The following is a 14,374-nucleotide window of genomic DNA, read 5'->3' on the forward strand; positions in this document are numbered from 1 at the left end:
TCCCCGAGTTTCTCATCCTCTTTCTGGGCCTTCGCTAAATCCTAAATGTTGGTCTGTGAGACCTGAACTGCGTGTACTGGGGTGCTTTCGGGGGGGTTCCAGAAATAACCATGCCTGGAGCCTGCCTTCGCTAGGGCGTCTGCTTTAACGTGTCCGGGGGGGAAGAACGGTGATGACTGCGAACCTTAATTATGCCGTATTTCCTATCCTTCACTGTCTCTAAGATATGGCAGAGTAATGGGGCTAGGGTAGGGGTTTAGCGTCTGCGGAAACAAATCCTCTTGTTTCCCAGAGTGGTAGGAACTCTGTCAAACTATTGCAGACATACAAGCTGTCTGAATAGATGTCTGCTGGGGTTGGGAACGAGTCTGGGTGGTCTACAATATACGCAATTGCTGCCAGCTCTGCTGCCTGCGAGCCTAAGTGTCAAGGAAATTTCATCTAGGGCACGTCCCTGTGCGTCCTCTACATATATACCGCAACCGGTAATTCTCTTTCCGTTTAACACTGTGGATGAGCCATCCACATAAATCCTTAGGGGTGCGCACGTATCTGTGGGCTGGGGTCTCTAGGTTGTACTACCTGTTTTCCTGGGGGGTGTTTTGGGAATAAATGGGCCTGTGTTGTGTTTCGTGGAGATGATTTCACATTCGTGAGGGGTGCCTGCATACTGCAGATTATCGGCAAGGAATGTGTGGGTTTTGGTTCTCTTTACCGTGATGTCCCACCCCTGCAAAAGAAGGGTCCAACGGGCTGCGCAAATTTGGCTGACTGTGCCATCTTTAAGTCGGCCTTCTAACAATAGCTGTGTCGGTGTGTGTTCTGTGAGGATGGTGATGCGGTTGAGTCTTGTAATGTAGGCGAAGTATTGCACTGCCCAAAAAACTGTGAGCAGGTGCCTTTCACAGGCAGAAAATCCTTGCTCTACGGGGTCTAACATGCGTGAGGCGTATGCTATGGGGCGTAATTGGTCGTGGCGTTCCTGGAGGAACACGGCCGAGAGGGTTCGGTCGGTGCTTGCTACCTCTATAGCGTGCGGGGAATGTGGATCTGGGACCTGTAGTGCGGGAGCTGTGCTGAGTGCTCTTTTTTAAGCGTCCACGGCATCTGTATGCTGTGGAAGCCATTCCCAAGGTGCCTGCTTCTTGAGAAGTTCGGAAAGGGGTGCTGCTTTAGTGGTGAAACCGTCAATATGGTTTTGGCAGTAACCAACCAGTCCTAAAAGTGACCGGAGGGCTGAGACATTGTGGGGAAGGGGCAATTTGACGATCGAGTCAATTCTCTTGTGCTCGATCTCACGTTTACCATGAGTGATCACTGTTCCCAAGTAAATCACTTTTTCTTTCAGAATCTGGGCCTTCTTGGGGTTGACTTTACAACCAATTTCTTTTAGGAGTGTTAGGAGATCGGCAAGAAGCAAAATGTGCTCTCCTTTTGTGTCTGTCTGTAGTAACAAGTTGTCTACATACTGGACCAGAAAATCGGGGCGGGAAAATGTTGCTAATCCATTTGCCAGCTGTCAGTGGAAAATGGAGGGGGAGTTGTGGAAGCCTTGTAGAAGGCACGTCCATGTGTATTGCTGCCCTTGGAATGTAAAGGCGAATATGTACTGGCATGCTTTAGCCAATGGAATGGACCAGAAGCCATTACTAATGTCCAAAACCAAAAAAAAGTTTGACTGGAGTCCCTGTTTAAGCATGGTCTCAGGACTTGTGGCTACAGTGGGGGCTGCTGCTGGGGTTACTTTGTTCAGTTCCCGGTAATCAATGGTCAGTCGCCATGATCCATCTGGTTTCCCGACGGGCCAAATCGGTGCCTTGTTTGTGGAGGCTACTGATCTGAGTACGCCTTGATCCAACAAACTCTCTATTACTTTGGAGATTTCTCCCTCTGCTTCCTGGGGAAATCGGTACTACTTCTGGGGTTTTGGGTCGGGACCTGTAACGTTCACAAAGCCAGTCAAACTGCCACAGTCATGCTTGTGCTGTGCAAATGCTGCTTTGTGTTCCTGCAGGACTGCCCTAACCTGTTTGTCTGCACTAATGGCTCGAGGGTCGAACCAGAAGTCTCCTACTGAGCTAATCCTATTTATGTATTCTCCTACTGTGAGCATGGCGGGGGCTCATGCTGCCTTTGCCATTTTCCATACACACTTGTCCACTGGGTCGAAAGAAAGGTTAGGGGAGCTCATGAAATCGATCCCAAGGATATGTTCTGCTGTCTGGGGCAGATCAACTAAAACTACGGGGTGCTTGGTTGCAATGTTCCCTATCTGTATTGCTATAGGGACTGTGATGTGTCCCTGTTGTAAATGGCCTGTAAAACCGCTGAGTATAATGGTGTCTGTTGTGGGCCACATGTCTCGCTGGAACATCGTGGAGGAATTGACTGTGGTGCGGGACCCTCCTGTGTCCCAAAGAAATTCCACGGGTTGTCCCCAAACTTTGCCTGCTACTAACGGTCTACCGGACTTGTCTCAAAGGATGTCGCAGACCCAAGTTGGGGAGCCCGAACACCGTCAGTCGGTGCCATTCATGTCTGTACTCTCTGAACGGGCGCTAACGCTATGGATCGGCTTTGCCCTATTCTCTGTTGGTTTCTCTGCTGCTTCTGGAGCGCGTTGCACTCTCGTGCAAAGTGTCCTAGCTGTCCACAGTTATAACATTCTTGAGGTTTTGGCTGGGGTTGGCTGTTCCTGCCCTCATTTACCCATGCAGGGTTCTGGTGTGCTTTAACTGGGTTCATTTCTACCTGCTCTTCATCGGGTGTTATAAATGCAGTTTTGCCTGCAATTGATTGCTCCCAAGCGCGACACAATCTCTTCAAAACCCATTTTCAATGTGGGCCTCATCTGAGGGGTCATAATTTGCGCAAGCTTTTCGTCCTGCTTCTGTGGCGTGGGAGACTAGAATTCGGGTTCATTTGGCCATATTATCTGGGGACAAACGGGCACGGGCTAACTCTCCAAAAACTGCGGTAAAGTGAATCCACAAACATCTAGCAAACGCTGTGGGGTGCTCTGTCTTCTTTTGCCTACACTTATTTAGGCCTTCTACGGGGTCTCCTCTGTTAAAGCCGATCGCATCAAGGATCGCTGTGTTCATCTCTTGGAGTGTGCCTCCTCCTACATTCTGTGGGTCGGGAAGGGCTGCTACGACTGAAGGGTCGGGGCTTAAAACTGTGAGCTTCACTTGCTCCTTTTTGTCCAGGCCGTACATGGTAGCCTGTTGTTTGACTTTCGCGAAAAATTGGTGGGAAGGAACGGTATCATTTTTCCACACGCGTCCCGTAATTGGGTCACGGTTAACGGGGTTGTGTAAAGGAAGTCTGCTTCTCCTTCTCCTGCGGCCCTGCGGTGTGTGGTCACAGGATTCATGGGGGTGTGTTCTGCCTGTTCAGTTGGGGGTTGGGGCGCTTTCCTTTTCTGGGGGTTTTCCTGCGTACATGTCCCATGTACGTATCTATGGGCAGTCTCGTTCAATTCCTGCCAATCGGGGCCGTTTTCTTGATCTAATTGGGGTCCGAATGTACTCTGAAAGCCATTTTGAACGGACAGCAGAAATTGCAATTCTGCAATTTGCTTCCGGCACTTTGCATGGTCTACTGAGCTCTGCCTTTGTTCCATTGTGGAAGTACGGAGTGCTCGTAGGGCTGCTTTTAAATCGTTGCACTGTTTCTGCAATTTCTCAACTTGCTGTTCTGTTTCTTGTCTTACCAAGACCGCACGTTGCGTGTCCTGGTAGGCCTTATCGTATTGTGTCTGAAAGCTGTTCAAATGCGCGAGACAAGACTGATGTGCCCTCTTGGCATTATGCACCTCTCTGTCCCTTGCTGCTAACTGCTCTTTCAGATCTCGATTCTCTTTCTCTACCTCACTCGCGTCTACCTCACTACTTCTGTCTCCTCTATCTCTCTACGGAGCGTCCTAACGACCTCCTCTGTGCCTCGCAATTGTGCAAACAGGACACGATTGCCATCGGCTTGCAAGCTTTCTCCAAGCTCTTCTTGTGGATCTCTGACAGGTTCTCCCACCAAGTATGTCCTAAATTCCCGGGTCCTATTTCCTCATTATCACAGAATTCACTCGAAAGGGGCCATCCTTTCCCTTTGAGATATTTTCTGATCTCGTCTTCCCAAACGGGACACTCTCCTACTCTACTGGTCGCTGCGACCTCGAATTCCTGGTGGTTCATAAGGAGTTCCATTGCCTTCATTGCCATTCTCTCTACTAGGATCTCTAACGAATTTGGAACAGGGGGTGATAAAGCGATGATGTAAACACGGGTACGGCTTACGCTAATTTCCGGCCTACAAAACTCCCAACAGTTTTTCGCAACAAAATCTCTCAGGTTTACCTTATATCCCTGTTCGTACGCATTCATTAACACACTTCCGAATCTCAGAGGCTTGATCAGTACTGTTTTAACGCTTGTGGTTTTTCTTTCTATTCCCAATTGGATTCTCAATTCAAATTTTGGGTTCTCTCGGAATGGTTAGGCCACTTCTAAATCGAGTCCCGGCGGAGTCACCAGTAAATGTTGCTAACTTTTGGTTGGTTCTTAATTTGGCTCTATTTAATCACGTTTGCTTAAGAGTCGCCAGGTATCTTTCGACACCGCCACAAGGTTCAGAACCGAATACTGATCAATGACTCGATACACCAGTTAGTAAGTTCAAAAGCAATGCTCATTTAGTTACACACAGTCAAATCTACTCATGCATAAACTCTACAAAACTAAACTACCACTATTACTAAAGCCTATACTTAGCTTCGGGCACCCACTCAGTCAGAGGAACAATGGCCGTTGCTCGGTTCTGAGGCTGCTGGGTTGAGCTGTTTACAGGGTAGCAACTAGGTGCGTCTATCTCATAGCATGCGTTGACTTGGAACTTACTTGGGTCTGCTGTAGCTGCTGGGCAGGTCTCTCTCTTCGGTGAGAGCCAAAGCCAAAAGAGGAGGATTCTCCCTTGGGGGATATCTTTTATGCTCAAAAGGGCTTTGTGCTCTTTTGGGCGGGCCTTGAACTTGGCCTCAACTAATTGGGTCTTTCCCAATCATCGGTATCGATTTTCCTCCAATAGAGGAGTGGTTCCCTGATCACTGGGCGTGTCCTGGTGACTGTCTGTCAGCTTTGTCTTAGCTTCTTCTGGCGCCGGGGAGTCAGTCCTAACATTGTGTATCGAAATGTTTCCCTTTTGTCCCCGGAGATGGCTCATTAGTATGTAAATCGTTTGGTAGTTTCTGTCCTGTCTGAGCGTTTAAGGTTCTAATCAACAGAGAGAGCTTGCACCTGCTTGTTTCTTAGCATTGTCCAATTTTCCCTGCAGTCTTTGCAAGTGTCCATTTTGTAATCGGGATGTGGCCATCCCAGATGGCTATACACACAGTCCTCGATCCTCAAGGCCAAGATCTTGGCTAATAACTTGACTTCCTCATTTAATGGCGAAATCGGTCTATAGGACCCACACTGCTCCGGATCCTTGTCCCTTTTTATAATCAAGGAGATCGAGGCCTGCAATAATGTCAGGGGGAGCACTCCCCACTTCCTCTCCTCATTAAACGCCCTCACCAGCAGAGGCCCCAAGACCCCCGAAAACCTTTGTGAAATTCCACTGGGAACCCATCCAGGCCCGGGGCCTTGCCCGTCTGCATCGCCTCAAGCCACTCCACCACCTCTACCAGCCCGATGGGGGGCCCCAGCCCCTCCACCAGGTCTATCTCCACCCTCAGAAACTCCAACTCCTCCAAAGATCGCCTCATTCCCTCCACCCTGGCCGGAGGCTCAGACTCATACATCCTCCTCTAAAAATCCCCAAACACCCCATTCACCCTCACCGGGTCCAAAACCGCGTTTCCCCCCCCCCCCCCCCCCCCCCTGTCCTTCACATTTCCGATCTCCCTCGCTGCCTCCTGTTTCGTCAATTGATGCGCCAGCATCCAGCTTGCCTTCTCCCCATATTCGTAGACCACTCCCTTCGCCCTCCTCAACTGCCCTACCGCCTTCCCCGTAAATAAAAGCCCAAACTCCATCTGCAGTTTCTGCGCTCCCCCATGTCCGGGGCCTCCGAATTACTCCTGTCCACCTGGAGATCGCCTCCACTAGCCTCTCCATCTTCGCCCGCTCTGTCTTATCCCTGTGTGCCCATATCGGGAAAAACTCTTCCCTCACTACTTCCTTCAATGCCTCCCACAATGTGGCCGCCGAAACCTCCCCAATCCTTTCAGCTCCACATATCCCCTAATGGCATCCCTCCTCCGCCAACAGTCCCATATCCAGCCTCCACTGAGGTCACTGCCCCCTCCCCCCGATTTGCCTGCAAACCCACCCAGTGTGGCACATGGTCCGACACTACATTGCCGAGTACTCTGAACCAACCACGCCTGCCAACAACGTCCTATCCATCACAAAAAAGTCAATTTGGGAGTACAACCTGTGCAGATGGGAGAAAAACTAAAATTCCTTCGCCCTTGGCCTATTAAACCTCCACGGATTCCCCCTCCCCATGTGCTCTATAAACCCCTTCAGCTCTCCGCTACTGCAGACACTCTCCCTGACCTCGAACTTGACCGATCCAACCTTGGATCCAGAACCATATTGAAGTCCCCCCCATTATCAACCGGTGCAAGTCCAGGTCCGAGGTCTTCCCCAATACCTGCCTCATGAACTCCACATCATCCCAGTTCAGGGCACAGACATTCGCCTCTCCCTGGAGTCTGCCACTATGTTCCCGATTTCAAAAGCTAACGGCTTATTTATCAAAATCACCACCCTCTTCGTCTTCAAATCCAATCCTAAATGAAAGACCTGCCATACCCACCCTTTCCTGAGCCTAGTTTGATCCCCAATCTTCAGGTGCGTTTCCTGCAAGAATCCCACATCCGCCTTTAAGCTCCTCAATCCCGCCCGTGGCGCCTAGCATCCTACCCCCCCCCCCCCCCCCGCTCCAACACTAACCTGGTGCAAACAACCACATCAACTCAAAAACAAAGAAAAGAGCAACCTCCCATCCACCACAAAAAAAGCACAGGACAATGGCCCCCAAAGAAAAAAAAAAACCAAAAGGAACAGAAAGCGAACCCCTCCTCCAAAGTTCAATGTCCTCCTTCTCCTGCCAGTCCATTGTCTCTGACAAACTCCATCACTTCCTCTGGCGTCCCAAAATAAAGTTCACAACCATTATGAGTCACCCATAGGTGAGCCGGATACAGCATTCCAAATTTCATCCCCTTCTTAAAGAGGACTGCCTTTACCTTATTGAACCCCGCTCTTCTCTTGACCAGCTCCGCACCCAAGCCCTGGTACACTCGCAGCTCATTACCCTCCCAGGTACATCGCCTCGTCTGCCTGGCCCACCTCAGGATCCACTCCTTATCCAGGAACCGGTGCGACCACATCACCATCGCCCTCGGCGGCTCGTTCCCCTGCGACTTCCTCATCAGCGCCCTGTGCGCCCTGTCCACCTCGAAGGGACATTCAAACGTCCCCTCTCCCAGCAACCTCTCGAACATCAGAGCCACGTACAAACCAGCGTCTGCTCCCTCGCAGCCCTTCGGCAGCCCTACGAACCTCGGGTTCTGCCTCTGGGACCGGATCTCCAAGTCCTCCACCTTCTCCTGCAGCCGCCTCTGAGTATCTTGCATCACCACCAACTCGGCCGCCATCAAGGTGAGTTGCTCCTCATGTTTCCCACTGTCTCCTCCACCTTCTGGATCGCCTGGTTCTGAGCCTCCAGCCTCGTTTCCAGGCGATCCCCACCTTAATCGGATCCACAACCGTTGCCAGGTCCTCCAGAGCCTCCTTCCTCTACTGAGTGAACGTCTCATTCAAGAAGCCCACCAACTGCTCCGTCGACCACTGAGATGGGAGGGTCAATGCCTGACCCTCCGCCATCTTCCTTTGTGTCGCAGGTACAGCTTCCCGCTCCAACTGCTCCCTTCTTTTAAAACCGCTCCTGGTCCATGAATCCATCCACCGGTGGGATACCCTCTTCTTCCACCACTCCAGCACCTTTCTTCCTCAACACATCCACCCTCTATCTGGGGAAAAGGGCCAAAAATACCACCAGGAGCGTGAGCCACCAAATGTGCGACCACTCACTCCATGGAAGCCACCGGAAGTCACTTTTCCCCAGATTTAATTTTAGCCGAAAAGGAGCCAAAGCCACTCAGCAGTCTCATAATCCCGTCTACAGAGGAGACCAGATCCTTGACATACAGGAGCAGGTCATCAGCATAAAGCGACAACCTATGTTTGTTCCTTTCTTCCCCCCCGATCAATCACCCTCCAACCCCCAGAAGCCCTCAGTGCCATCGCCAGATGTCCTATCGGCAGATCGAAAAGGAGCGGTGAGCTATCTGGATCCCCAGATACCTGAACTTGATTTGGGCCAGTTTGAAAGGTAGCATTCCCAGCTCTGCTCCTCCCCCTTGGCGGTTCACCGGGAAGATCTTGCTCTTGCTCAGATCAGTTTGTATCCTGAGAAGGCTCATAACTCCCTCAGGAGTTCCGTTATCATGCCCATGCTGGCTAAGGGGTTCAAGACGGAGAGGAGGTGATCCACATAGAGACTTTGTGCTCTCTGTCTCCCTTTGAATGCCTCTCCAACCCTTTGCCTGTGGCTTAATTGGCAGTGTGAACAGCAGTGGGGACAACGGGCACCCCTGCCTCGTGCCTCTGTGCATCAAGAAATATACAGAGCTGGTAGTGTTCATCCATATGCTAGCCATAGGAGTGCTGCACAGAAGTTTCAGCCGCGAGGTGAATACTGGCCTAAACCCAAACTGTTCAAACACCTTCATGAGGTACCTACATTCTACTCGATCGAAGGCCGTCTCTGCGTCCAGGGAGATGCTTGTTAATTCCATTCAGTCAGGGAAGGCACCAGGATTGGATGGGTTCCTGGAAGACTTCTACAAGAAGTCATAATCCCATTCAGCAGGTGTCTAAAGTTCACTGTTAGCTGGCTGCCCTTGACAATCCTGGTCTGATCTTCCTCGATTACTTCTGGCAAGTGATTCCCCAGTCACCTTGCCAGAGCCTTCATCAGGACTTTGGCATCAGTGTTCAAGAATGAGATGGGAAAATATGACCCACACTCTGTTGGGTCTTTGTGAGATTGAGGCCTGTACCAGTGTGGGCAGCAGGACCCCTCTAGACATCTCCCGCAGGTGCAGGGCCAGTGCTGCCGTAAACCTCTTGTAGAAGTCTTCCAGGAACCCATCCAGTCCTGGTGCCTTCCCTGACTGAATGGAATTAACAAGCACCACTGGGGCCCCTTCCAGGGTCACGCTAACCATTACGTATTGTCCCCATGGGCCCGTCACCATGTTCGTCGCTGGAAAAGCTACTCTTTTGTTGAACAGTATGGTCACCCACCTTGCCCTTGTGTCGAAGCACGCCTGTTATGTCTGTACCATCCAGCTTTCCCTTACCTTCAGTTGGTCCTTCTCTCTTAAGTGCATCTCCTGAAGAAAGACTATGTTGACCCGCAGACTTTGTAGATGGGCGAAGACTCTGGATCTTTTCACTGTTGCATTAATGATCTCTTCCAGTCCTAGCAATGCTTCCATTCTCTTTTTCTACCCCACAGCTGCTATGTCCAGCCAGTCCAGGAACTGTTTCATCTTCGGATCCCCCTCTGGGGTCTCCGAGGGGTCAGTCCCCGATAAAAGGTTGCAAAGGCTCCATTGATCTCATCTGGAGCTGTGATCACTCTTCCGTTCGTCCCTTATCTGTGCTATCTCACTAGTGGCAGCCTGCTTCCTCAGCTGATGTGCCTGTCCTCATAAAGGTCGGTGCTCATAAAAGGCTCCCCATGTCTGGCAGAGCTGGTTCACTGCTTTCCCAGTGGAGAGCAAGTCAAATTCCATTTGTAATTTTTGCCTCTCCGCCAGCAGCTCCACGGCCGGGGCTGTGGAGTACCAGTGATCAACTTCCAATATGGAATCGATCAGCTGTTGCCTATCCGCCTTTTCCCTCCTGCCCTAAGAGCCCTGTACGGTATTATTTCCCCCCTGAACACTGCCTTCAGTGCCTCCCAGGATATGGAGGGAGAGACCTCCCCATTCTAGTTGCAGGTTACGACCTGTCAATGGCTTGTGACATTTTTTTGCAGAACGCCTTGTCAGCGAGGAGGGCTGTGTCCAGCCTCCATAAGGGGTGCTGGGCCCGGCCTGTCTCCAACCTCACATCCATGTAGTGTGGAGCATGGTCTGAGATTATTATTGAGGAGTATTCCGCCCCTACCATCCCTGAAAGCACCAACTTACCCACTACAAAGAAGTCTACGTGGGAGTAGGCTTTGTGGACGTGGGAGACGAAGGAGAACTCCTTCTCCCTCAGGTGGTTGAACCTCCACGGATCCAACCCCTATCTGCTCCATGAAGGTGGTTAATTCTGTTGCTTAATTCTTGTTTTGGTCCCCGTTCTAGGGCTGGATTTATCTGTTTTTGCCTCCTGAACACATTTGAAGTTTCCTCCCATGATGAGTTGGCAGGAATCTAGGTCAGAGATTTCTGCCATCGCCTTTTTAATTGACTCAGTGTCATCCCAGTTTAGGGTGTCTATATTTACAAGCACCACCATTCCAGGGTCACGCTAACCATTACGTATTGTCCCCATGGGTCCGTCACCATGTTCGTCGCTGTAAAAGCTACCCTTTTGTTGAACTGTATGGCCACCCGTCTTGCCCTTGTGTCGAAGCACGCCTGTTATGTCTGTACCACCCAGCTATCCCTTACCTTCAGTCGGTCCTTCTCTCTTAAGTGCATCTCCTGAAGAAAGACTATGTTGACCTGCAGACTTTTTAGATGGGCGAAGATTCTGGATCTTTTCACTGTTCCATTGAGCCCCTCATGTTCCAGACGACTATTCTGATGGGGGTGTTCTGTTCCCTCCCATGCTGTGGGGTCAGCTATACTTAACTTGTGGACGTGCCCCTGCATGCTGGGGTTTCCCTTTGTTCATGGGCCATCCAAGATAGCCACCATTCTCTTTCCAGCCACCTCCACGTGCAAACTGTTATAACCAGCCTTCTACTCTTCCCTACCACCCGAGTCCCTTCTGTCCCTCCGCCCCCCCAAGCCTCTCTGCCCATGCAGTTTTGGAGTTTTGTCCTTCATTGCTAGAGGGATGGAGTTTAAGACTAGGGAGGTTATGCTGCAACTGTATAAGATGTTAGTGAGGCCACACCTGGAGCATTGTGTTCAGTTTTGGTCTCCTTACCTGAGAAAGGACGTACTGGCGCTGGATGGTGTGCAGAGGAGATTCACAAGGTTAATCCCAGAGTTGAGAGGGTTGGATTATGAGGAGAGGTTGAGTAGACTGGGACTGTACTCATTGGAATTTAGAAGGATGTGGGGGGATCTTATAGAATATTATAAAATTATGAAGGGGATAGATAGGATAGGTGCGGGGAGGTTGTTTCGACTGGCGGGTGAAAGCAGAACCAGGGGGCATAGCCTCAAAATAAGGGGAAGTAGATTTGGGACTGAGTTTAGGAGGTACTTCTTCACCCAAAGGTGAATCTATGGAATTCCCTGCCCAGTGAAGCAGTTGAGGTTCCTTCATTAAATGTTTTCAAGATAAAGATAGACAGTTTTTTGAAGAATAAAGGAATAAAAGGTTATTCCTTTATTGTTCGGGCGGGAAAGTGGAGTTGAGTCCACAAAAGATCAGCCATGGTCTCATTGAATGGCAGAGCAGGCTCGAAGGGCCAGATACCCTATTCCTTCTCCTAGTTCTTATGTTATGTTCTTATGCGGTAGAGTGGTGGCTGCCCGCCCCAAAAATTCCCTTTTGTTTTCCCCCATCTGATTTCCAAAGCCCCCACCCCCCCATTTTCTGTTGTGAGCTTGCCACTAACGAGGGGATGAAATGATGCAGTGGCAATAGATCGCTGTGGACCCCGCAGACTATTCGATCCCTGACGAGCTCATCAGTGAGCATGCCAAAGCACATTTATGTACTATGGTTTTCATGGTGGCCATATAAGATTGCATTGATTCATCTGGTTTTTGGTTTGTATAATTAAATACATGTCTGAGAGGATTATATTTTTTTTTCCAGAAGATAAATATTCTCAAACTTTTTTAGAATTATTTCTGGGTTCTTTTTTGCTCCTCCGTCTGGAAGACAAACGACACGTTTCTTGATAGGCTTGGGGCCCGCTAAGTTAAATAAGCTTAAGCTTGTACCTTTTTTGACTTGTCAGATAATGCGGCACCACAATAAATATGCCACTCGCTCGCAAACGTTTCCCATTTGTCTGCAGTGTTTTCATCAAAGACGAGAGGATCGATGCAGCAAAGCCGTTATGCCATACTGCCAACTCTTGAAACCATGTAAACTTGCTGGGTTCCTGAAACACTGGCAACAAGGACTTATAACAAACAGTAGTTTATTCACTAGCTGAGCAGCTACTTCATGCTTGTACTCTGCCCCGCGCTCCCAAGGAGAACTCTCGCTCTCCTGACACATGAAACATTTTGTAGCCAAGTTATCATGCGACCACTCAGTCTACAAAAGCTATTCCATATATGGTGCTTATGAGGCTATTTATAAACTATCCTATGATGTTAGAGGAATTGAACCTTTAAGTTCAGTTACAGCCTTCTAGCTGTAGAGTTTATCTTTCTGTGTGCAATATGTATATGGCATAGAAAACCATTACTATTCAAGTAACTATTTGCTGTTCTTTTCTGTTGATCTTTTTATATTACTACTTACTCTTAATTGGTTTACTTCTAAAACATGGTAAATGACAGATATTCAGTAAATATTATTTTATAATGTAGTAGTAAAATCTAAATATTTCTATTAAGTATTCCTGATATATTCAGTAAAATATTGAGAAATAAAAGTTTGTAACAGTTTAGCATAAGGGCTAAATCAGTTTTCATTTTTACCATGAACTGAAGAACAAAATTTCAGATGATGAACAGATATGTTGTTGCATCCAATCTTATATCTATTTTATTGTTAACCTTTTCTTTCAGGTGCCAGAGTTTAACACATCTGAGACTGCGTTACTGTGGTCGTTTAACTGATAGTGGGATTGAATGGTTAGGAAACATGCCTACTCTGATCACCATTGACTTAACAGGAACCAATATACAAGAACAGGTTTAAAACATTTATCTACAATAATAGTATTTATTTTAAAATTTATGTGACATCATACTTAAACAGTATTCCTTATGTATGAACATACTTCCTACATGGAAAGAACTACAGAGCTTTGGGGAAAGAACCAGGGTAGTGGACCTGATTTGGCAGTTCTTTCAGAGTTGGCAAAGACAAGATTGGCCACCTTCTGTGCTGTATGGTTTATGGAACAGTGTCTTGGAGTAGTTTAGAGTGATGCTAACTTTCTGCTATGGTTTATTTGACCTGCCATCCTCTTTTCACCAGTGCAACCAGACTCCTGGCTCAATATAATTTCCTCCTCCAAAACCAGATCGAGACCTCAAACATTCAGTCCTTGGACACCTACTCATATGCCTGAATTTTTCGGATGGTGGGATTGCCTGCCAACTATGAATGATCCACAAACATTTCACGCTCAAATGAGTGTCAAGTGGCTTTGGTTGGATCTTCAATTAAGCACTTAACAGGAAGTCCCACCTTAGAGAGCTGCTGCCCAAACTGATTGGCCAACAGTTCTCCAATCCCTGCAGTAACAAGAGCTGCAGTGAACTGAAAAGGAACCTCAGGAAGATGCCAAAATTTCGGAACTGTAGGACAAGGTCATTTTAAGGGATTGCAGGGCGGGGAGGGGGGGGAAGTTCTGGAAGAGCGCAATTAGGATGTTGGGTATAATATCCCATATGGGACCCACTGGGTGGGAATGCTTGTCTTCCCCGTGGTCCTTGGGGAGTATGAGCTCCCCTGCTAGGGGCGGGGTACCTCAGTTAACCCATGTATAAAAAGTCGGCTAATAAGGCACCGACCAGAGAGGAACCCAGTAGGGATCTACCAGGTGGTGCACATATCCTTTGTGTAAATAAAACCTTGTTTCTTATTTTACTCGGTGTGGACTCCCAGTGTCCTTATTAAACTGGCGACAAGGAGTAAACTGGTTTGCTGTTGACGCTGCAACCTACTCAGCTCAGCCACCTTCCTGATTTTATGCACCCAGGTTTGGATTTCTTTGATTCGCCATGCCTCTGTTTGGGCGGTTAGATGCATTTGATGCCGGCGTTGAAGACTGGAACCCAGTACACTGAACTAATGTGTTATTTCTTCCGGGCCAACAATATCACTGAGAACGAGCGCCAGATGGTCATACTATTGACTTCCTGTGGACTGCATACGTCCGGGGTGATCCAGAGTCTCATGTACCCGACAACGGCAGATAAGCAATCATTCAACCA

The 14,374-nt window shown here is 48.8% G+C and overlaps 1 protein-coding gene across 2 annotated transcripts in view; it reads left to right on the forward strand.

The window, feature by feature from the left end:
- Positions 1-14,374, forward strand: part of fbxl13 (F-box and leucine-rich repeat protein 13) — a 444,736-nt gene that overhangs the window by 367,864 nt on the left and 62,498 nt on the right. For both annotated transcript variants that reach the window (XM_072471330.1, XM_072471332.1), the window contains exon 18: positions 12,998-13,124. In XM_072471330.1, coding sequence (XP_072327431.1) covers positions 12,998-13,124 — 127 coding nt within the window. The remainder of the gene's footprint in view (positions 1-12,997; positions 13,125-14,374) is intronic.

This window comes from Scyliorhinus torazame, chromosome 13 (assembly GCF_047496885.1).
Source record: "Scyliorhinus torazame isolate Kashiwa2021f chromosome 13, sScyTor2.1, whole genome shotgun sequence".
Lineage (NCBI taxonomy): Eukaryota > Metazoa > Chordata > Chondrichthyes > Carcharhiniformes > Scyliorhinidae > Scyliorhinus > Scyliorhinus torazame.